Below are 22,325 nucleotides of genomic sequence, written 5' to 3' on the forward strand. Positions count from 1 at the left end.
GACCAGGCTGGTCTCGAACTCAGAGATCCACCTGCCTCTGCCTCCCGAGTGCTGGGATTAAAGGCGTGCGCCACCACCGCCAGGCCTCCATATGCCCTTCTGAAAACCTCATCATGAGACCTGCCTTGACTTGAACTGTCTTAGGGCCAATTCCTGCCCCAAGTAGAACTTAAGGATGGCTTTGGCTTGGCCTTGCTGGGTTTCCTCCAAGACAGATGTGGAGAGCTTTCGGAGTGCAGGTCTCTCCCGGGTCTAGGTTTCTTTGTGACAATGACTAGTCTTGAGAATCTTTTTTTTTAAAAATATTTATTTATTTATTATGTATACAATATTCTGTTTGTGTGTTTGCCTGCAGGCCAGAAGAGGGCACCAGACCCCATTACAGATGGTTGTGAGCCACCACGTGGTTGCTGGGAATTGAACTCAGGACCTTTGGAAGAGCAGACAATGCTCTTAACCTCTGAGCCATCTCTCCAGCCCCTAGTCTTGAGAATCTTGCAGCTTCATTTTTTTTTTTTTTTTTTGTTTTTCGAGACAGGGTTTCTCTGTGGTTTTGGAGCCTGTCCTGGAACTAGCTCTTGTAGACCAGGCTGGTCTCGAACTCAGAGATCTGCCTGCCTCTGCCTCCCGAGTGCTGGTATTAAAGGTGTGCGCCACCACCGCCCGGCCCTTGCAGCTTCATTTTGCACATGTATAAAATACTGAGAGATGGCTCAGTGGTTAAGAGTATTGGTTGCTCTTCCAGAAGTCCTGAGTTCAATTCCCAGCACCCACATGCAGCTCACAATGCTTGTAACTCCAGTTCCAGGGGATCTGAAACCCTCAAAGTATAGACCGGCAAAACACCCGTGTGATTAAATAAGTAAATAAATCTTAAAAAAAAAATACTAACAGTGATTACTCTCTGTCTGGGCCAGACAAACATCACAGGAAAGCCCACATGAGTTATGTGGTCTTGGGTGTCACGTGAGAACCTCAGGCCTAGGTAGCAGAGATCTGCACATCATTCTTGTGTTTGTAGTAGGCTTCTCTGCAGGTGCATACACCAAGAGCCATGGGATGTCTTCACAACAGCCCACCTGGGCACACTGTGCTTCCAGGATCAGCAGGGGCAATGGAAGGCCATCCTGATGTGGCTCCTTCACAGGCCAGCTGCGCGTTGCTGGTTAGGCCACACGTATGTGAGATGTAGCCCTGCAACATGCATGGAGGGATAGAGGGAGAGGAGCAGATGTCTGCTCTGACCTCAGCACCCTACAATGGACAGGCCCAGACCCTGCATTCAGCCTCTCCTGGTTACAACCCCTCCACCCGAGTCCCTGAGAGCTGCAGACCTCTGCTGACCACTTCCTACTGACCAGCACCAGGAGGTGGGGTTGGGCAGTTCTGGCTGGCACAGGCACAAGCCTTTTGAACTGGCCCGAAAACCGAGACACCCAAAACAATCACCAAAGTGAAGACCCTTGAATGGGGGCGGTGCAGGTACGGAACCTGGGTCTCTATAGAATACACACGACAGCGGAAGATGCCAACAGCGAGGCATAAAATGGGCCTTAAAGACATGGGGGCAGTGGCTGGAGAACTTGGGGGCAAGCCAGCATGCGGGCAGAACACACCTGCCAGTCCTGTAGGCTGACCTTCCGCAGACAGCCTGGGTGGACAATCAAGTTGGGGAAGCTAGAAACCAGGGTTGACAAACAAGGCTGAAGCTCTGGCACCCGTTCGCATCTAGGCTTTTTCAGACACCAAGCAATGGACAGGCAGTCAAGGACCACTACCTCCCCCCCCACCCCCCGCCCCGCCGCCAAAAAACAAAAAGCACTGCCCCATAAGGAGGTGTCTCTTTGGTGACCAGGGAAGGGAGCCACCTCTCTGGGCGCTCCGGCGGCCCCCTGAGCAGTTCGTCTCTTTTTGGTCGGTGGGTTTGTCATCTTCCGCCCCCAAACTTGCTGACCCTTTCAAAAGAGGAATTTGAGGGAGGGAGGGAGAGGGTCCCGGAAACGAGGATCTCAGGGAGGCGCTCAGCAGCTCCTTTGTTCCCACCGTGCGGGGGAGGGGTGGTATCCCGCTCGCCAGATGGCCGCGCCTGGACCGTGCGCGGACTCCGGAGACCGCGGCATGCAGTCTGTCAGTATTCCTGATCCTGCTCACTCTACCCGTCCCTGCCCGCATCCTGGTCTCCAAGGTGGCCACCGAGAGGGTGTCCGAGAAAGCTGAGCCACGATGACCGGTAGTAACCCCGCCGGAGGCGCCCTCCGCCAGGGTCAACGACCGCGCTTGCGCGGGGGCCCGCGAAGCGCCTAGCCGCCGCTCCCGGCCCATCACCCTATTGCCTAGCAACGCCCACCCGCGCGCCGCCATTGGGCCGTCGCGGACGGCCTCGGCACCCCATTGGTCTCGATGTGGAGCAGGCCACGCCCCTCAGCTCCGCGCGCGCTACGATCGCGGCGTGAAGTCGGCGGCGACACGGGCCTGTGGCCCCGCGTGGTCCCGGTGTCTTCCGCGCAGTCCCCAGTGTGACCAAGCACGCCCGTCCCACGCCGCGCGCGCGCACCGTGCACACCTGGCCCGGCCCCGGGGGTGGAGAGGGCGGGAGAGATGAGGGCGTCGGGCCCGGGCCCGCGTGGCCTGCGCGAGGCCGGGGGCGGGAGACGGAAGCGGGTGGGGGCCGCGCGCTCCTTCGGCGGCGGCGCGCGCCCGCGCAGGGTCCCGGCTGGGGGCGGCGCGCGCGGGCATCACCCCACCGGCGGCGGCGCGCCGGGTCCCGGGGCGCAGCCCCGACGCTCATTGGCCTGGGCGGCGCAGCCAAGCTGTCAGCCCATGTGGCGTGGCCGCGCGGGGATGGCCGCGGTTTAAATAGCGCCGGCGCGGCCTAGAGGGAGCCAGAGAGACGGCAGCGGCGTCCCCATCTAGTTCGCCTGTCGCGCTCCGCGCTCGTCGTATGCCTCCAGAGCCCAGTCAGGTACGCGGCTCCGTTCCGGGGTCCGAGGCGGCAGGCCGGGAGTGCCGTGGCTCCGGCGGGAGGACGGGCGGGCGCCGATCCCCGGTATTCTTGCGCTCACAAAAGCGCCGCCGCTCCCCTCCGACGGCCAGCCACCCGGATGCTCGGTGCGGTGCGGCCGAGAGGGGCGCGGGAGGGGTGTGCGGAGGGCCAGCGCGGCGGGCCGCTGTCACGTGGGCGCCGCGCCAGCCCCGGTGCAGGAGGCTGGGCGCCGCGTGGATGGGGCCGGGGCCTTCGCCCGCGGCAGTGGGACGCGGGCGCCAGCTCGGAGAGGCCAGATGCGGGGTCTGGGTTCGCACGAGGCCTCAGGGGCCTCAGCGGAAGTCACCGGACTATCCAGGCCTCGCCGGCAGGGTGGCGCGGAAGCCTCCACGTTAGACCTACGGCTGCAAGGCCTGGACTGTCCTGGGCAAGTGCCCTGGGGACCCGAGGACCTCATGCAGCCCCTGCTGCTGCCTCCGCCAGGTTATTATAAGGTGTTCGGCCAGGTGACGAGAGGCTTGGACTGTCCCTGCTCCGCACCTAGCGGGGAGTAGTTAGTACTCCAGGTCGGATCTTGCAGGGTCCATGGGCAGGGGCTGTGTTTGCCTCTGCCCCGCCAGACCTGGGCACTCCATAGTAGTCGGGCCTGTTCCTTCTGAATCCTCAGCAAGCCTGGCGTCCTTGCTGGCCCTGAGCAGAACCCAGTCTCCATCCCCACCTGGAGAGGGAAGCGCCGGCTTCCCCGTGGCTTGAAGTGAGAGCATGGTTGCCAGCGTTCCAGACCCATCTCTCTTTGCAAGTTCCTGATTTGACCAGTACCCAGTAGGCACTGCCTGGAGGTCATATGGTCCCATGTAACTCCAGCGAGGCATGGTAGGGTCAGGCCATGTTATGTCGGTGCGAAAGGAAGGGATCAAAACCTTAGAAGTAGCTCTCTCGGTGCTCAGAGCCCTGAGCACTCGGCTCATCCAGGCTGGGTACTGCTAGGGTTTTTCTGAGCCGTGGCTCTCAGAAAGTCAGTGCAGGACACTCAGGATGCTACCTGTGGATCAGGGTCCATCTTAACCAATTGAGCAACGATGGCTACATTGTGGCCTTGGCTGGGAATGACTGTGTGGGGCCCACCATGCTACCTTCCCCACAGAGAAGAGCCATGGAGGAGGTGGTGATAGCCGGCATGTCGGGCAAGTTGCCTGAGTCAGAGAACCTGCAGGAATTCTGGGCCAACCTCATTGGCGGTGTGGACATGGTCACAGACGATGACAGGCGATGGAAGGCCGGTGAGTGTTCCCTAGGATCGGGAGTCAATTGCCAAGGCATTTCCTGGAGACAGTGCTCGCCCGTTGAGATTCCTGTATAGTTGTGAGGTTGAGAACCAGTCAGAAGAAAAAGGACAGATGACTTGCTTGGGTCCTTCTGAAAGTCCCTTCTGCAGCCTGTACTCTGAGCCGGCTGTCGGTGTCTTAAGATGCTGATTTGACTCTCACACCCATCGGGCTCTAACTAGAGCCCAAGAGTGGCTCTACCTGATGGACAGGTGTGAGTCAGCATTGTGAGGCTGGCCTGGCCAACCATATCAGCAGCGGGTCTCCCGTCAGGATGGAGGTGACAGGGTGGTCGCCAACCTCAGCTCTGGCAGGTGTTTTGGGACCCCTCGTTCACAGTGAGGTTGGTTCGCTTCTTTATTGGAGCCTTCCCCAAGAAGAAGGAGCTCCTTGTTCCCTGGCTTCAGGGGCTGTGATGTTCCACAGGGCTCTATGGTCTGCCCAGGCGGTCTGGAAAGCTGAAGGACCTGTCCAAGTTCGATGCCTCCTTCTTTGGGGTCCACCCCAAGCAGGCTCACACAATGGACCCCCAGCTCCGGCTGCTGTTGGAAGTCAGCTATGAGGCTATTGTGGACGCAGGTGGGTCACTGGGATGCTCCTGCCCTTCGGAGAACATGAGGGCTGAGGGGGTAGCTCGGTGGTGGAACACTTGTCCAGTGTTCACAGGAACCTGGGTCTCATCCCCAGCTCTGTGGAAAGGAAGAGGAAATGTAACAATAGTATCTTCTTGGCTTTGAGATATCAGGAAAGCCTGGCATAGGCCTCTGGCTGTGTCCCCAGCCCTGATCTAGGGCCAGTGGCTCAGGAGGCGGGGGCCTTGGGTAGGTCACAGTTTCACAACTGTACACCAGTGGTGTCCCAGGCGCGCCCTGTTACCCCAGTTTCTTCACTCCCTGATCTCTGGCTGCTCTGGAGCTGAGGGCGGGGCTTACAGCAGGTAGTTCTGTAGGGGCTTGGCCTCCAGCTTTGGCAACGCAACAGTCCTGTCCAACAGGCTGTCTCTTGTGGAGACAGAGATCTGGATCCCACTGCTTGGGACATGGACGTGTTCCTTCCTAGGCCTAGAAGACCCCACAGTGGGCAGCCATTGTGGGTTGGTGTCGTGGTGGGAAGAGTGAGCTTCAGGTTGGTAGGAGCTAACTAGCCCTCGACATGATATGCAGCCACCCTGGCGTACAGTCTAAGATCAGGGGGTGCAGGACCCTGGCAGCTTCCATGGTGAACATGGAGGTTCCTAACTGGGCCTGTCTGGCTACCCATGCCCTATCAAAGGCTGGGCACAGCTCTCTGGGGGTTTACTTTCCCAGCTTGGACACTTGGCCTTTGTCTGCCTGTATCTCCTTATCTCAGCCTGTCCTGTGGCAGGCTGCCCTTGGCCCTAGAGAACTCATTGGCTAACGGGCCCTTGGGACCCACCAGTAACACCAGAGGCCAAAGGAGTTGCCTTTGGGACAATGGTGTCCTCTGTCCCTCCTGTGGTTGCAGACTGACCCAGACCTTAGAGGCCCACTGTTTCCCCTCTCACCCAAACCTGTGTGGCCAAACCTGAGCCTTACTGCTGCCCCCGGCAGGCATCAACCCAGCCTCGCTCCGAGGAACAAACACTGGTGTCTGGGTGGGTGTGAGTGGTTCCGAGGCATCGGAGGCCCTGAGCAGAGACCCTGAGACACTCCTGGGCTACAGCATGGTGGGCTGTCAGCGAGCCATGATGGCCAATCGGCTCTCCTTCTTCTTCGACTTCAAAGGTTGGTTTTCTCCCAGCCCTGGTGGGTGGACAGACCAGCCCTGGCATAGGCCTCACCTGCATGTGTCCATCCATCCGGGCAACCCTTTGGGGTTCAGACTTCCTTGTTCTTGAGGAAAGCTGAGAGGGGTGCTCGAGGTCTGGGTAGGCCAGTGTCCGCCTTGGGGTACCAACACCTGCTTTATGCCCTTGCTCGCAGGGCCCAGCATTGCCCTGGACACAGCCTGCTCCTCCAGCCTGCTGGCACTACAGAACGCCTATCATGCCATCCGTAGTGGGGAATGCCCTGCTGCCCTTGTGGGTGGCATCAACTTGCTGCTGAAACCCAACACCTCTGTGCAGTTCATGAAGCTGGGCATGCTCAGCCCAGAGGGTACCTGCAAGTCCTTTGATGACTCAGGTGAGGTTGGCATGGGGTTGTCTTTAGGCTTCCTATGCAGGGTTCCAGTCTGTACACAGAGTATGGCATCCTGACTCCCGCTGAGGCATATGGGGTGTGAGTGTACACACACACACACCATCATCCCAGAGTACCTGCCTGGCTTAGGTGTTGATCTGCCCTAGGGAATGGATATTGTCGCTCTGAGGCTGTGGTGGCGGTTCTGCTGACTAAGAAGTCCCTGGCCCGGCGGGTCTATGCCACTGTACTGAATGCTGGCACCAACACAGATGGCTGCAAGGAGCAAGGTGGGCACAGAGGGCAAAGAGAGCATGGGTCTCAAGAATGCAGAGGTGGAGTGTGCAAGGCTTCATACCTCCATTACCCCGTCTGCACCAGGTGTGACATTCCCCTCTGGAGAAGCCCAGGAACAGCTCATCCAGTCGTTGTATCGGCCAGCCGGCCTGGCCCCCGAATCCCTTGAGTACATTGAAGCCCACGGCACGGGCACCAAGGTGACAGCCCTTTCTAGCCCGTACGACCCCTGCACCGTTACTAGAGCGATTCCTGGCTGCAGTCTTAACCTCCTTGTGTCCCTTGCAGGTGGGTGACCCCCAGGAGCTGAATAGCATTGTGCGAGCCCTGTGTGCCTCCCGCCAGGGCCCTCTGTTAATCGGATCCACCAAATCCAACATGGGGCACCCTGAGCCTGCCTCAGGCCTTGCAGCCCTGGCTAAGGTGAGCAGGCTGGGCTCTGTGAGTCAGAAGTCTCCGATATGTGGGTAGCTGTGTACTGTGACCACCACTTACCTACCTGTGGGCTCCTGCCTGCACCGTGGCCGAGAAGGCAGGCAGGACGGGGCTACCCTGTGGTCTTCTGGACAGAGGAAACCCTTGCCTGCGAAAAGGATGGGCAGTTCTGAGGACGCATTTGGGCAGCCAGGTTCAGCAGAACGCCTCGTTCTGTGATGGCAAAGGAGGAGTGAGCCGGCAAATGCTCCGGCGTGTGCCCTTTCCTGATGGGTGACCCTCACACCTGCCTGTCCGTTTGTAGGGACCTTCAGCCCGTTTCTATATTGGGAGACATGTACAGTTTTCTGCAAGACCCACCTCTGAACTTCCATGCCTTCTAGGGCTGCTCCTGACTGGGGAGGGGGTGTGTTTTAGGGAGGTGGGTAGGCACACTTGGCTGGGGTCTGCTGCCCCCTAACTAACATGTGTTCTGGCTGCAGGTGCTGCTATCCCTGGAACATGGGGTTTGGGCCCCCAACCTGCATTTCCACAACCCCAACCCTGAAATCCCAGCCCTTCTTGATGGGCGGCTGCAGGTGGTGGATAGGCCCCTGCCTGTTCGTGGTGGCAATGTGGGCATCAACTCTTTTGGCTTTGGAGGTTCCAACGTCCACATCATCCTCCAGCCCAACACACGGCAGGCCCCTGTTCCTGCCCCACATGCTGCCCTTCCCCGTTTGCTGCACGCTAGTGGACGAACTGTAGAGGCGGTGCAAGGCCTGCTGGGACAAGGCCGCCAGCACAGCCAGGATTTGGCCTTTGTGAGCATGCTCAATGACATTGCAGCCACCCCTACAGCAGCCATGCCCTTCAGGGGTTATACTGTGCTGGGCATTGAGGGAGATGTCCAGGAAGTGCAGCAAGCGCCCGCCGGCAGACGCCCACTCTGGTTCATCTGCTCAGGTGAGCCTGCCCTTTGCTCCCAGGCTAACCCTCGGAGGGGGGCTGGCTACCTTTCCCTGAGGGCAAGGCTGGTAGGGTTCCATGCTGTGGCCCTGATAAGCTTTCTGGGACAGGGATGGGCACGCAATGGCGCGGGATGGGGCTGAGCCTCATGCGCCTGGACAGCTTCCGCGAGTCTATTCTGCGTTCTGATGAGGCTGTGAAACCATTGGGAGTAAAAGTGTCAGACCTGCTGCTGAGCACAGATGAGAGCACCTTCGATGACATCGTGCATGCCTTTGTGAGCCTCACTGCCATCCAGGTAGGTCACCAGCATAATGGTGGGGTCCTGGGACACTCAGAAGCAAGGAGCTATACTCTCCGGGATCACACAGTCCAGGATGTGGGCACCAACATGTATGCTTCCCTGGGCAGAGCAAGCCTGGGGAAGAGTAGGGCTTCCCAGGAGTCCTGACATCAGAGAGGCTAGTGGTCCCAGGGCTGTGTGAGTCACGTGACCTGTGTCTCCAACCCCCAGATTGCTCTCATAGACCTGCTGACCTCTGTGGGGCTGAAACCTGATGGCATCATTGGGCACTCGCTGGGAGAAGTTGCCTGTGGCTATGCCGATGGCTGTCTCTCCCAGAGGGAGGCTGTGCTTGCTGCCTACTGGAGAGGCCAGTGCATCAAGGACGCCCACCTCCCAGCTGGGTCCATGGCAGCTGTTGGTAGGTATCCTCTCGGGACCCCACCTCAGACACCGGGATCTTCTTGAAAGGGCAAAGTTCTGGGTTCTTCAAAACAATGAGCTGCCGCCTTGGAGGAAGAAGTGCGGTTACAAGGGGACAGGCCACTCTGCTCGGGTTGTATTCACAGGAGGCTTCAGTTCTTCTGAGCCCACAGACCTGAGCAAGACGGGAGATGAGGGGCAGAGAGCTACTTACTTGACCCTAGGTGGTCATTGCCCAGCTCCTCCATTACTTACCCCTGACACCCCCCAAGGGTCATTTCTGAGGTGAGACCTGGCCCCTTTCCCATGCTAACTCCATAATGACACCTCCTCTTGAGATCAGACGCAGAGGAGGGTGAAAGTGCCCTGGGAAGGCCAGTTCTGAGGCTGTCATTACGTCATCTCATTCCACAACACCCTTGGCCCCAGGTGGTGCTCATGGCAGAATCCTGGTTCAGGGTGTGGGTGGGGACCCGCTCTGAGGCCAGCCACTCTTGATTGCAGGTTTGTCCTGGGAGGAATGTAAACAGCGCTGCCCCCCTGGTGTGGTGCCTGCCTGTCACAACTCTGAGGACACTGTGACCATCTCTGGACCTCAGGTGGGCCCTGCAACCATAGCAGGACTTCTCCCCCCTGATTTTTGCCCTGGCCCTACACAGGAGGCTAAAGGGCCCAGTGGTGAGCTGTACCTGTCCCCATCCCTACTGTTTCTGACAAGGGACAGCCTGCTCAGACCCCTCTGACCGCTGGCTCTGCTGCCTGCAGGCTGCAGTGAGTGAGTTCGTGGAGCAGCTGAAGCAGGAGGGTGTGTTTGCCAAGGAGGTGCGGACAGGTGGCCTGGCCTTCCACTCCTACTTCATGGAAGGCATTGCTCCCATGCTGCTGCAGGCTCTTAAGAAGGTGAGTGCCTGGCCATATACGTGGACCTAAGGGTGTGGTAACTTGACTCCACTTGTTAACCAAGCTTCTGTGTTCAGGTGATCCGGGAACCACGGCCACGCTCAGCTCGCTGGCTCAGCACCTCCATTCCTGAGGCCCAGTGGCAGAGCAGCCTGGCCCGCACATCTTCTGCTGAGTACAACGTCAACAACTTGGTGAGCCCCGTGCTCTTCCAGGAAGCACTGTGGCATGTCCCCGAGAATGCTGTGCTGCTGGAGATTGCTCCCCATGCACTGCTGCAGGTGAGCAGTGGGTCTGCCCGGGGAAGGGGCGCAGCAGCCTGCCAGTCACTGGAGAGGATGAGTGTGGCGTGCAGGAGGTCAGAGCCCAGCCCTCCTTTGCCATGCACAGGCTGTCCTGAAGCGGGGCGTGAAGCCCAGCTGCACCATCATCCCCTTGATGAAGAGGGACCATAAAGATAACCTGGAGTTCTTCCTCACCAACCTTGGCAAGGTGCACCTCACAGGGTAGGTTCCCCTGCTCCCTGCTGCTCCTGGGGGCCCATTCCACCCTCCATGAGAGGGGTTACTGTGGGCCTCGTTCAGTTCTGGCCCTGTTTGGCCATCTTGGGATCTTGAAACAAATGGAGCCACAAGTGTCTCAGACCTGGGGCAGGTGTGTCACTCGGCTCTCTCCACAGCATCGATGTCAACCCTAATGCCCTGTTCCCGCCTGTGGAGTTTCCGGCACCCCGAGGGACTCCTCTGATCTCCCCTCACATAAAGTGGGACCACAGTCAGACCTGGGATGTCCCAGCTGCTGAAGACTTCCCCAATGGCTCCAGTTCCTCCTCTGCTACAGTCTACAACATTGGTGAGCTGGGCCTCATGGTGGGGAGGTTCCTTCCCAGGCACATTGGCCAGTGCTGAGGTCTCTGTCCCTTACAGATGCCGGTCCTGAGTCTCCTGACCACTACCTGGTCGACCACTGCATCGATAGCCGGGTCATCTTCCCTGCCACTGGCTACCTGTGCCTGGTGTGGAAGACACTGGCCCGCAGCCTGGGCCTGTCCCTAGAAGAGACTCCCGTGGTGTTTGAGGATGTCACCCTTCATCAGGCCACCATATTGCCCAAGACAGGTAAGAGACACCCTCAGCAGGGGCCGCTGGGATGTTGAGGACTCTGCTCTGACCTTTCTTCTCTGCAGGGACTGTGTCTCTGGAGGTGCGGCTGCTAGAAGCCTCCCATGCCTTTGAAGTGTCTGACAGTAGCAACCTGATAGTGAGTGGTAAGTGGGACCTGGCTGGACCTGTGGGGCCTGGGACCCCGATCCCAGCCAGCCCTGCGCTCAGGTCCTCCTGCTGTTCCGTCTCCTACAGGAAAAGTGTACCAGTGGGAAGACCCTGACTCCAAGCTCTTCGACCACCCTGCAGACCTGAACGCCCCTGAGTCTGCCCCTGCCTCCCGCTTGACCCAGACAGAAGTGTACAAGGAGTTGAGGCTGCGTGGATATGATTATGGCCCTCACTTCCAGGGCATCTTTGAGGCCAGCCTTAAAGGTGGGCAGGAGCATCCCGGAGTCTGAGCACAATTGCCAGGACCATCTCCTCCCATTGGGGGGAAGTAGAGGCCCCTGGAGCAGGTGCTATCTGGAGTCCTGACCCGGCCCCTCTGCTACAGGCGAACAGGGCAAGCTGCTCTGGAAAGACAACTGGGTGACCTTCCTGGACACCATGCTACAGATCTCCATTCTGGGTGACAGTCAGCAGAGTCTGCGGCTACCTACCCGAGTGACGTCCATCCACATTGACCCCGCAACCCACCTGCAGAAGGTGTACACGCTGGAGGGGGAGACTCAAGGTAGCTCTGACCCTCACTCTGTGCATCTGTGTCCTTGCTGGGCACTGCCGATGCTGACCAGTGTGTCTCCATAGTGGCCGATGTGACGACGAGCCTCTGTCTGGGCAGCACAGTGTCTGGTGGGGTCCACATGTCAAGGATACACACAACAGCAGCCCCACGGCGGCAGCAGGAACAGCTGGTTCCCACCTTGGAGAAGTTCATTTTCACGCCCCACGTGGAGGCTGGGTGCCTGTCTGAGAGCCCTGCCCTCCAGAGGGAGCTGCAGCTGTGTAAGGGTAAGGCCGCTCTCCATGTCTAGGCACAGCATTCTGCTGCATCCCTTCGTCCTCTGGCCAAAGGGCAAGCTGGGGAATGGGTCCTGAAGTTGGCTGGAGGCCTTGGAAAACAGACCTTTCTCCCTCTCAGGTCTGGCCCAGGCTCTGCAGACCAAGGCCACCCAGCAAGGACTGAAGATGGCAGCACCTGGGCTGGAGGACCCATCACAGCATGGACTGTCTCGGCTGCTGGCAGCTGCCTGCCAGCTGCAGCTCAACGGGAATCTGCAGCTGGAGCTGGGCGAGGCGCTGGCTCAAGAAAGGTTCCTGCTGCCAGAAGACCCTTTGATCAGTGGTCTCCTTAACTCCCAGGCACTCAAGGCCTGCATCGACACAGCCCTGGAGAACTTGCCTAGCCTCAAGATGAAGGTGGTAGAGGTGGGTGCCGGAAGGGTAGACAGGTCGTATATATGCATGGATCCAGGGTGATCTCAGACCTGAAAGCAGGCAGTCATGGTGCAGCTGCTTTCTGTGGTCTTCGAAATCACTCCTACCAGCCCAGGAACGTCATACCAGAAGGAAAGCTTCTAGGAAAGAATTCCTGAAAAAAAAAAAATTAAAAAAAAAAAAGAATTTGGATGCCTTGTGCTCCAAGATGGGACCTCGTTGACAGGCTTGGGGGGTAGAAAGAGCCTCCTAGTTGGCGTTACCACAGGCCCAGGGATGCCTACCCAGCCCCCAGGTTTTTGCTGTTTCCTAGAGGCAGCAGATCTAAGATGTTCCCCCACCCCAGGTGCTGGCAGGAGAAGGTCACTTGTATTCCTACATCCCGGCACTGCTCAACACCCAGCCTATGCTACAACTGGAATATACAGCCACCGACCAGCACCCCCAGGCCCTACAAGATATTCAGGCCAAGCTGCAGCAGTGTGACGTTGCTCAGGGCCAATGGAACCCTGAGGATCCTGCTCCCAGCAGCCTGGGTGCATCTGACCTTCTGGTTTGCAACTGTGCAGTGGCCAGGCTGGCCAACCCAGCCTCGGCCCTGAGTAACATGGTGGATGCCCTCAAGGAAGGTGGTTTCCTGCTAATGCACACGGTGCTCAGAGGTCATTCTCTTGGGGAGATCTTGGCCAGCCTCCCCTCTGCGGTGCAGCCTGGGCCCAGCCTCCTAAGCCAGGTACTGCTGCTGGGTGTGCAGGGCAGGTGAGGGCTGAGTAGAGCCCTACCAGCTCAGCACTTACGTCAGACCTCATGCCGTCACACAGGAAGAGTGGGAGAGCCTTTTCTCAAAGAAGGGGCTGCACCTAGTGGCCCTTAAGAAGTCATTCTATGGTACTGCACTCTTTCTATACCGCCGAGCCACGCCGCAGGACAACCCCCTCTTCCTGCCTGTGGAAGATACCAGCTTCCAGTGGGTGGACTCTCTGAAGGTCAGGTCCTGGGGCTGGGTACCTTTCCTTGCCCTCCCTGGCATGGGACCCTCCTGGAGGCTGACCCTTCTTTGTCCTGCAGAGCATTCTGGCTACATCATCCTCCCAACCTGTGTGGCTCACAGCCATGGATTGCCCCACCTCAGGTGTTGTAGGCTTGGTGAACTGTCTCCGCAAAGAGCCTGGTGGACACCGGATTCGGTAGGAGAGACCCTGAGAGGTTCCCACACGCCCTCACGCCCTCCCACCCACCCTTGATGTCTTTCCTTTCGTCCCACAGGTGCATCCTGCTGTCCAACCTCAGCAGCACGTCTCATACCCCCAAGCTGGACCCTGGCTCTCCAGAGCTGCGGAAGGTGCTAGAGACTGACCTGGTGATGAATGTGTACCGTGATGGGGCCTGGGGTGCCTTCCGCCACTTCCTGTTAGAGAAGGGTGAGCCCATCGCTGCCTGTCCTGCACTTGCCAGGCCAAGGAAGAGGTGGGGGGCAAAGAGCCCGGCCAGGTAGGCCCTGTGACATTCTTGCTTCCTTTTGTCTTCAGACAAGCCCGAGGAGCAGACATCACATGCCTTCATAAATGTCCTTACCCGAGGAGACCTTGCCTCTATCCGCTGGGTCTGCTCTCCCCTGAAACACGCCCAGCTCGCCAGCCCAGGAGCACAGCTCTGTACTGTCTACTATGCCTCACTCAACTTCCGCGACATCATGCTCGCCACGGGCAAGCTGTCCCCAGATGCCATCCCAGGTGCGGCTGAGTGGCTAGGGGTAGTGCATGTGCAACCCAGGGAGAAGTCCTGGGGAGGAAAGGGCTCCCCACACCAGGGCCGCCTACACTTGCACCCCCATACCCTGGACAACCCAAAGGGGGGACCCTTAGCACTGCATGCGCCTCCCCTCTGTCTCCCTGCAGGTAAATGGGCCAACCGGGACTGCATGCTGGGCATGGAGTTCTCAGGCCGTGATAGGAGTGGCCGGCGTGTGATGGGGCTGGTGCCTGCAGAGGGCCTGGCCACCTCCGTCCTGCTGTCACCGGACTTCCTCTGGGAAGTGCCCTCCAGCTGGTAAGTGGGCCGGCTGCAGCTGGGGGTGGCATGATCTTAGAGTTGGTGGCCAGACTGAGGTGATCCTGTGCTGTGTCCTCAGGACCCTGGAGGAGGCCGCCTCTGTGCCCGTCGTCTACACCACTGCCTACTACTCCCTGGTGGTGCGAGGGCGTGTGCAGCGCGGAGAAACTGTGCTCATCCACTCGGGCTCCGGCGGGGTGGGCCAGGCCGCCATCTCCATTGCCCTCAGTCTGGGCTGCCGAGTCTTCACCACTGTGGGTAAGGGCCCTGCCCCTAGAACCCCAGACCTTGAGCTCTGTGATCCAGGCTCACCAGGGCCTCTCTCCTCACAGGCTCAGCTGAGAAGCGAGCCTACCTCCAGGCCAGGTTCCCTCAGCTCGATGACACCAGCTTTGCTAATTCACGAGACACGTCATTCGAGCAGCATGTGTTACTGCACACTGGAGGCAAAGGTAGGTGCCCACCTGGGCCATTGCCAGGGAGTGGTTCGCGCATTCAGTCTAGCCCTCTGTACTGATTGAGCCCGCATGACCCAGAGAATCTGTGTTTATCACCCTAGGGGTCGACCTGGTACTCAACTCCCTGGCAGAAGAGAAGCTCCAGGCCAGTGTCCGGTGCCTCGCTCAGCATGGCCGCTTCCTAGAGATCGGCAAATTTGATCTTTCCAACAACCACCCCCTGGGTTAGTAGTCCTGGGGGCAGGGGTGGGGGCTAGTGTGGGGTCACCGGGGTCTCCACCGGTGACCGTGACTCTCCCGTTCAGGCATGGCCATCTTCTTGAAGAATGTCACTTTCCACGGGATCCTGCTGGACGCACTTTTTGAGGAGAACAATGAGACCTGGCGGGAGGTGGCAGCCCTGCTGCAGGCTGGCATCCGGGATGGGGTGGTGAAACCCCTCAAGTGCACAGTGTTCCCCAAGAACCAGGTGGAGGATGCCTTCCGCTACATGGCTCAGGGGAGACACATTGGCAAAGTCGTTGTCCAGGTGAGGCAGCCCTGCGTACCTGCGCTGGCTTTGGCTGGCAGAATTTAGTTTTTCTGATTCCTCTCTCTTCTGCGTGATATTTGCATGCCACAGCACGTATGAAGAGACGAAGGACACCTAAGAGCAGCCAGTGCTTCTAACCACTGAGCCGTCTCTCCAGTCCCATTAACTAACTCTGACATCTTAAATTAACCCGTTTCTGTTCGTCTGTGTACCACCATGAGGCTGTTTGCCTACTGCTAAGGTTCCAGCAGCTTCTTTCTCATGGCGTCTCTTTGGCTCCACCTACTCTTCCAGCCTGGTTATATTCTGCCCTCCCATAGGCCAAAGCAGCTCTATTCCTTAGCGAATACGAGCACCACGTATACAGAAGGACTCCCACACCATTGTTCCTCATCTCACTGGTCCTTGGGTTGATTCTGAGCCACTACTCTTTATCTGCAGGTGCGGGAGGAGGAGCCAGAGGCTGTGCTCCCAGGGGCTCAGCCCACCCTGATTTCTGCTATCGCCAAGACCTTTTGCCCAGCCCACAAGAGTTACATCATCACTGGTGGCTTAGGTGGCTTTGGCCTGGAGCTGGCCCGGTGGCTTGTGTTCCGGGGGGCCCAGAGGCTTGTGCTAACTTCCCGGTCTGGAATCCGCACAGGTAAGCAAATAGGGGCACTTGGGGCCCCTTTGGTGGAAGGTGTTCTGGGAGGGGCTGTAGGCCACTCCCTCTCCTCCGGTGCAGCCTCACAACCCTGTGTCCCACAGGCTACCAAGCCAAGCAGGTTCGAGAGTGGAGGCGCCAGGGCATACACGTGCTAGTGTCAACAAGCAATGCCAGCTCACTGGAGGGGGCCCGTGCTCTCATCACTGAAGCCACAAAGCTTGGGCCTGTTGGAGGTGTCTTCAACCTGGCCATGGTGAGAAAGGCATCCTGGGCTCCAGATACCTCCAAAGCCTGAGACCCAGGGTAGAACCCCAGAGCTGCAGCAAGCACTAAAACCTTTTCTCCCAGGTCCTGAGAGACGCTATGCTAGAGAACCAGACGCCAGAGCTTTTCCAGGATGTCAACAAGCCCAAATACAATGGTACCCTGAACCTTGACAGGTAGGCAGTACCTCCATTTGGTCCCACCTGTATTGGTCCCCCCCGGGCCTGGGGGTCTGGGGGGAGCAAATCTGTGCCACCTGTGGCCTTCTCTGGACTGCCTTGGAGAGGTTATGGGCATGATAAAGTGATACGAACACCCACCCACAGGGCAACCCGGGAAGCCTGCCCTGAGCTGGACTACTTTGTGGCCTTCTCCTCTGTAAGCTGTGGACGTGGTAATGCTGGACAAACCAACTATGGCTTCGCCAACTCTGCCATGGAGCGTATATGCGAGCAGCGCCAGCACGATGGCCTCCCAGGTGGGCCTCTGCCCAGCCCACCCATGCTGTGACTTCACATGTTCCGCAAAGCCCCTCACCCACTGCCTCCCTTGCTCACAGGCCTTGCCGTACAGTGGGGTGCCATCGGTGATGTGGGCATCGTCCTGGAAGCGATGGGTACCAATGACACTGTCATCGGTGGCACACTGCCACAGCGTATTGCCTCTTGCATGGAGGTGCTGGACCTCTTCCTGAACCAGCCGTATGCGGTCCTGAGTAGTTTTGTGTTGGCTGAGAAGAAAGCTGTGGCCCGCGGTGATGGCAATGCCCAACAGGATCTGGTGAAGGCCATAGCACACATCCTAGGTGAGCCAGCTTCAGGAACACGCCTAGCTCTCCAAGCCTTAGCTTCCCCATCTATAGAAGCAGAGAACAGGGTTATGTGGCCTGGGGAGCTATGACCACAGTGATGTTTGCTTATAGAGAAAAACAGATTTGTTCTAGGCCAGCACTCCCAGCCTGTGCCTAGTTCCCATGTCCAGGTTGTCCTCATCCCCCTCCTCTTCTAAATAAAAAATCCCCTTTGGCAGGCATCCGAGACCTGGCGGGTATTAACATGGACAGCTCGCTGGCAGATCTTGGCCTAGACTCACTCATGGGTGTAGAAGTACGCCAGATCCTGGAACGTGAACATGACCTGGTGCTACCCATGCGTGAAGTGCGGCAACTCACGCTTCGGAAGCTGCAAGAACTGTCCTCCAAGACTGACTCAGCGAGTGGTGCGTACCCGGCAGCAGGTTATGAGAGGGTCTTCGTGTGTCCCGTCCGAGCTTCCAGCACCGGGGCAACAGTACGGTCCTTTCTCCAAAGAGCACTTGGAGCTGGGCGGTGGTGGTGCTTGTCTTTAATCCCAGCTCTAGGGAGGCAGAGGCAGTTGGAGCTCTGTGAGTTCAAGGCCAACCTGGTCTACAGAGTGAGTGCCAGGACAGGCTCCAAAGCTACAGAGAAACCCTGTCTTGAAAAAACAAACAAACAAAAAACCAAAGAGTGTTTGCTTAGTACATGTGTAGTGTACCAGAACCCACATACCAAGGCTAGCCTATATCATACTCTATCCTTACAGAGGTGACAGCCCCCAAGTCCAAGAATGACTCGGCCCTGAAGCAGACCCAGCTGAACCTGAGCACCCTGCTTGTGAACCCCGAGGGCCCAACCCTCACTCGGCTCAATTCGGTGCAGAGCTCTGAGCGGCCTCTGTTCCTGGTGCACCCCATTGAAGGCTCTACCACTGTGTTCCACAACCTGGCTGCCAAGCTCAGCATGCCCACCTACGGCCTGCAGTGCACCCAAGGTACTGCACGTGTGCTGGGGCGGCGCTCGTGCCTGGGGACTCCATTCCCCACTAAGTATTGAGCCCTGTGCTGTCTTGCAGCGGCTCCTCTGGACAGCATCCCGAACCTGGCTGCTTACTACATCGACTGCATCAAGCAGGTGCAGCCCGAGGGGCCCTACCGAGTGGCTGGGTACTCCTTCGGGGCCTGTGTAGCCTTTGAGATGTGTTCTCAGCTGCAGGCCCAGCAGGGCTCAGCCCCCACCCACAACAGCCTCTTCCTGTTTGACGGCTCACACACCTTCGTGCTGGCCTACACCCAGGTAAGAGCTGGGCCAACTGGTCCTAAGTGCTGCCACCTGTGTCTTGGATGTGAACGCATTTCTTCCGGGAGGGTCCTGGTCACTTTGACACTTGGTGCAGCAGTGTCTCCTCCCGTGACAGAGCTATCGGGCAAAGATGACCCCAGGCTGTGAGGCCGAGGCCGAGGCTGAGGCCATATGCTTCTTCATAAAGCAGTTCATTGATGCAGAGCATAACAAGGTAGGTCAGGAGACACCTGGAGTGGGCAGGAAAGGCAGGCTGGAGCTGAGAATGACATGGGGAGAGAGATGGGGTGCTTCTTTAGATCCCTGTCTCCCTAGTGGAAGGCGGGGCACACTAGTCCCATCCCGATACTCAGAACCGTTCCCTCCAGATGCTAGAGGCCCTGCTACCACTGAAAAGCCTGGAGGACCGGGTGACTGCTGCTGTTGACCTCATCACCAAAAGCCACCACAGCCTGGACCGCCGTGAGCTAAGCTTTGCTGCCCTGTCCTTCTACTACAAGCTGCGGGCAGCTGACCAGTATAAACCCAAGGCCAAGTACCATGGCAATGTGACACTGTTGCGTGCCAAGACAGGCGGTACTTATGGTGAGGACCTGGGTGCCGACTACAACCTCTCTCAGGTGAGTGGGGCGGGTGAGGCAGACGCATCTGCAGAGGCACACTGGCTGGTGGCGTCACAGTGAGATGTCCACATTTGCAGGTGTGCGACGGGAAGGTTTCTGTGCACATCATCGAGGGAGACCACCGCACGCTGCTGGAGGGCAGCGGCCTGGAGTCCATCATCAACATCATCCACAGCTCCCTGGCTGAGCCTCGAGTGAGTGTGCGGGAGGGCTAGACCTACATGAAGCCACGCTCCACACCCGCCATCAGAGATGCTCCAAGCCCCACCACACCCTAAATGCAGGGACTGGGAGGGTCCTGCTGGTGGGACCCCCTGCTCCCAGTGGCCTAGCACCACCCCCTCCCTTGGTGGCTGCTAGAAACAGGACCATCACGTGTCCCAGCTACCTAGTGGGGTTCCCAGAGCCACTGACTTGGAGACACCCTGGTCTGTGAAGAGTCAGTGGAGACGTGCAGAAGCCAAACTGAGCCTTTTCTGCCGTGTGGCCTCTGCCACGCTGGCTGTTTCTCCATAAATTCTCATATTTATTGCATTGCTGGGAAAGACCCCCATTGCTCATTCTAGAACCCCTTAAAATGTGGGGCAACTTTCTGGTGAGGTTTCCAGACCCACTACACACAGGCTGCTGGCTGGAGCCCCTTTTTATCCTGGCCCTGCCTACTGCGGGGCAGGGTATGGAGAGGGCTGGTTCCTGGAGGATGAGGACCCCAGCAGACACTGTAGCCCATGGCCCTTGGCCCCCAGTACCCCGGCTGCACCCATGATGCAGGGCCATGCTGACCCTGCGGACCGCACCGGACACTGACTTTGTTTTCCAAGAAAAGATTCAAATTGCTACTTGGGTTTTGAATTTATTGCGACTGTCAGTGTAAAGCACCACGTCTGGACTGATTTTTACACCAATGGTAAAAGTGCTGCTCTTGATGCTGTGCCCTTTCCACATTAAACCACGTGTGAGCACTGGCTCTGCTCCCTCTGTCCAGTCCCTGACCTGGGCTTCAGGTTCCAGCACCACACCCTAGAGGGAGCAGCCGTGGGGCCGCTGGAGACCGCGAGCTGCGGTGTGAGCAGAATATCTCCCCCCTCACGTCGCTCTGGCCATCAGCTCAGTTGGTGCCAAACCAGACACTAGAGCAAAACCTCAGCAGCACTTGGCTGGTGTGAGAAACAGGTGACATGGCCAGAACAGAGGATAACACAGAAAAGTTGAGGTCTCTAAGGTCCCTGGGGAATGCAGGCACAGCCTCATGGGCCCACAGGGCAGCTAGCTTGTATGTATGGGCTTGGGGATAAGCCATGGTGGATCTTGTAAGGCAGCCTTTTGGGGGTCAAGGCCCCTAAACTTATGTCCAGCAGAGACTCAGCAGTGGTATCTTCAGCATCTGTCCACAGGTGGCCGCATACAGCTGCACCCTGGCCAGCCTGGAGAACCTCTCAGTGGGGGTGCAAATAGGGTGCTCAGAAGGGGTCTCGTCCCAGCCGGTGGTTAGCCCAAGACTGATAAGCATCTGGTTAGCTCTCATTCACCCTAGAACATTCCTTAAAAGCTCTGTGTTGTCTCTATGTCTGGTTAGAGAATGGATTTCTACGCCAGCCCAGAAAGGCCTGCCTCCCTCACCCTGCCGTGGGACCTTTAGGGACTCACGTGGTGTTGTATAAGTCCATTTTGTGACCAGCAATAAAATCTTGAGACTCCTGCTCTGTCTTCCATGTGATTTCAGCAGTGCTGGGTCTGGTGGTGCCCCTCAGCGGGTAGAGTCATGCTCCGTGACCCGAGTTTGATCCCTGGAACCCACATAAAAGTAGGAAAAACTAATAGCCCTCTGACCATGCGTGTCAAGTGGAACAATACTAAAATAAGTGGGAAAAAATTCAAGAGCAGTCGCTATTCACAGGCGTCTTGAGAGAGATGGTAGAGGGCAAAATTTAACATCTGGCTTCGTGGCTTGGCACTGAGTCCTGCCATCAGTCAGAAATAATCATCTGCAGCCCCTGCTCTAGTGGTGTGAGTTTACCTTGTGCACTTGAGCAGTAGAGATGGCTTCAAGGGGCAAGAACTCTGGCTGATTTTGCAGAGGAACCAGATCAGGTTCCCAGCAACCTTGGCCAGTTTATAGACATACATGCAAACAAGACGTTAACATACATAAAACTAAAAGAATGAACAAAAGCCCCAAGACCATAAGGCTCTCTTTGGTTTTTGAAGATGGTTTCTCTTAACAGCTCTGGCAGTTCTGGGATTCACTTTATAGACCAGGCTGGCATCAAACTCACAGAGACCCGCCTCTCTCTGCCTCCTGAGTTCTGGAATTAAAGGCATTCACGCCACCTCTTGGCCTAAGGGTCAAAGCTTCTAACTAAACTGCTCCCTACAAATCTCAGCGAGACTCTGGAAAATTGGGTACCTGTGCCCCCATCCCCTCAGCAGGCCGAGGCCAGACTGGGCAATAGATAAGAAGCAGGGGGATGCCTGGCAATGGTGGCACACCTTTAATCACAGAGGAGTTCAAAACTAGCCTGGACAGCTGGGGCTACACACAAACCTACCTGGGGCAGGGCGGGGTGGGGGGTGGACGGGGAGACAAGGTCACAAGATCACCCTATCAAGACACCCAGAATAGACACCAACTTAGGATACCAACCAACAGAAGTAAGTTGGTAACTTCAGGTGTTCAGAATAGAAAAGTGTGTAAGCAAGAGAAGGGACTCTGAGAACCCGGGGAGAGAGAGAAATCTTTATTATTGTTATTAAATAGTGAACAGAGCCCAGGAAGAGATAGGACCTTGTGGGTAATGTGGAGTCCCAGAGTAAGAGGGCAGGGGCGCAGCTTGAGAGGAAAAAGTGGTCTTTGTCTAATGTGCACAAGGCCCTGCTTTCAATCCGTAGAACTGGAAAAGCGGGGTGGGGGTTCACTTTCAAACCTGCAGGTTCAGGAAGCAAACAGGTCGTATGCTACGGTCTATCACAGTCAAACTGCTCAAAATCCAACAAGAAGCAAAAACCTGAGCGGTGGGAAGATGGACTGAGTGGTGCTCCCCGTCATCCCAGAGCTGAGAGTTTACACATGGTATCTGTTGAGCGTGGGCGTGGAAATAAAACCAAATACTAAGTCCTAAATACGAGAGCCACTGTTGAATGTGTGTTTCCTTTAATGTCCAGGAAACGAGATAGGAGGAGCTTGGAGAGTCTAAGGGCACAGACTAGATGCTAGATGCCCCAATCCCATAAAGGTCTCCAGGACATGTAGTGTACGACTGCGACCTGAATACTTGAGGCAAGAAGATTGCTGCTACCAGCTCAAGGATAACCTCAGCTACATGTGTGTTCAATGGATTTGGGAATGTGGGTCAATTGGTAGAGGGCTTGCC

General features: G+C 57.5%; 1 protein-coding gene across 2 annotated transcripts; it reads left to right on the forward strand.

Moving 5' to 3' along the window:
* Window positions 1-2,943: 2,943 nt before the first annotated feature.
* On the forward strand, window positions 2,944-20,653 carry LOC121444071 (fatty acid synthase-like). 2 transcript variants are annotated; one of them, XM_041645822.1, is made up of 43 exons: window positions 2,944-2,962; window positions 4,128-4,263; window positions 4,735-4,887; window positions 5,880-6,053; window positions 6,252-6,452; window positions 6,617-6,739; window positions 6,831-6,946; window positions 7,035-7,169; window positions 7,664-8,126; window positions 8,240-8,427; window positions 8,644-8,833; window positions 9,340-9,434; window positions 9,601-9,735; window positions 9,813-10,016; window positions 10,126-10,241; window positions 10,415-10,587; window positions 10,662-10,853; window positions 10,922-11,002; window positions 11,094-11,273; window positions 11,395-11,574; window positions 11,649-11,852; window positions 11,983-12,269; window positions 12,625-13,011; window positions 13,100-13,264; window positions 13,347-13,465; window positions 13,545-13,699; window positions 13,808-14,011; window positions 14,177-14,327; window positions 14,410-14,588; window positions 14,663-14,782; window positions 14,890-15,012; window positions 15,094-15,317; window positions 15,762-15,963; window positions 16,071-16,222; window positions 16,318-16,409; window positions 16,560-16,711; window positions 16,793-17,038; window positions 17,263-17,451; window positions 17,796-18,023; window positions 18,105-18,325; window positions 18,447-18,545; window positions 18,700-18,951; window positions 19,032-20,653. In XM_041645822.1, the coding sequence occupies exons 2-43, from the start codon at window positions 4,137-4,139 to the stop codon at window positions 19,167-19,169; spliced, it is 7,515 nt and encodes a 2,504-aa protein (XP_041501756.1). In that variant the 5' UTR covers window positions 2,944-2,962; window positions 4,128-4,136; the 3' UTR covers window positions 19,170-20,653. The 2 variants fall into 2 exon arrangements, with proteins under 2 accessions (XP_041501756.1, XP_041501758.1); XM_041645824.1 differs by lacking the exon at window positions 2,944-2,962 and having other exon boundaries at window positions 4,109-4,263.
* Window positions 20,654-22,325: the final 1,672 nt, after the last annotated feature.

This window comes from Microtus oregoni, unplaced genomic scaffold (assembly GCF_018167655.1).
Source record: "Microtus oregoni isolate MIOR12 unplaced genomic scaffold, Mior012 000117F_ref0000505, whole genome shotgun sequence".
NCBI lineage: Eukaryota > Metazoa > Chordata > Mammalia > Rodentia > Cricetidae > Microtus > Microtus oregoni.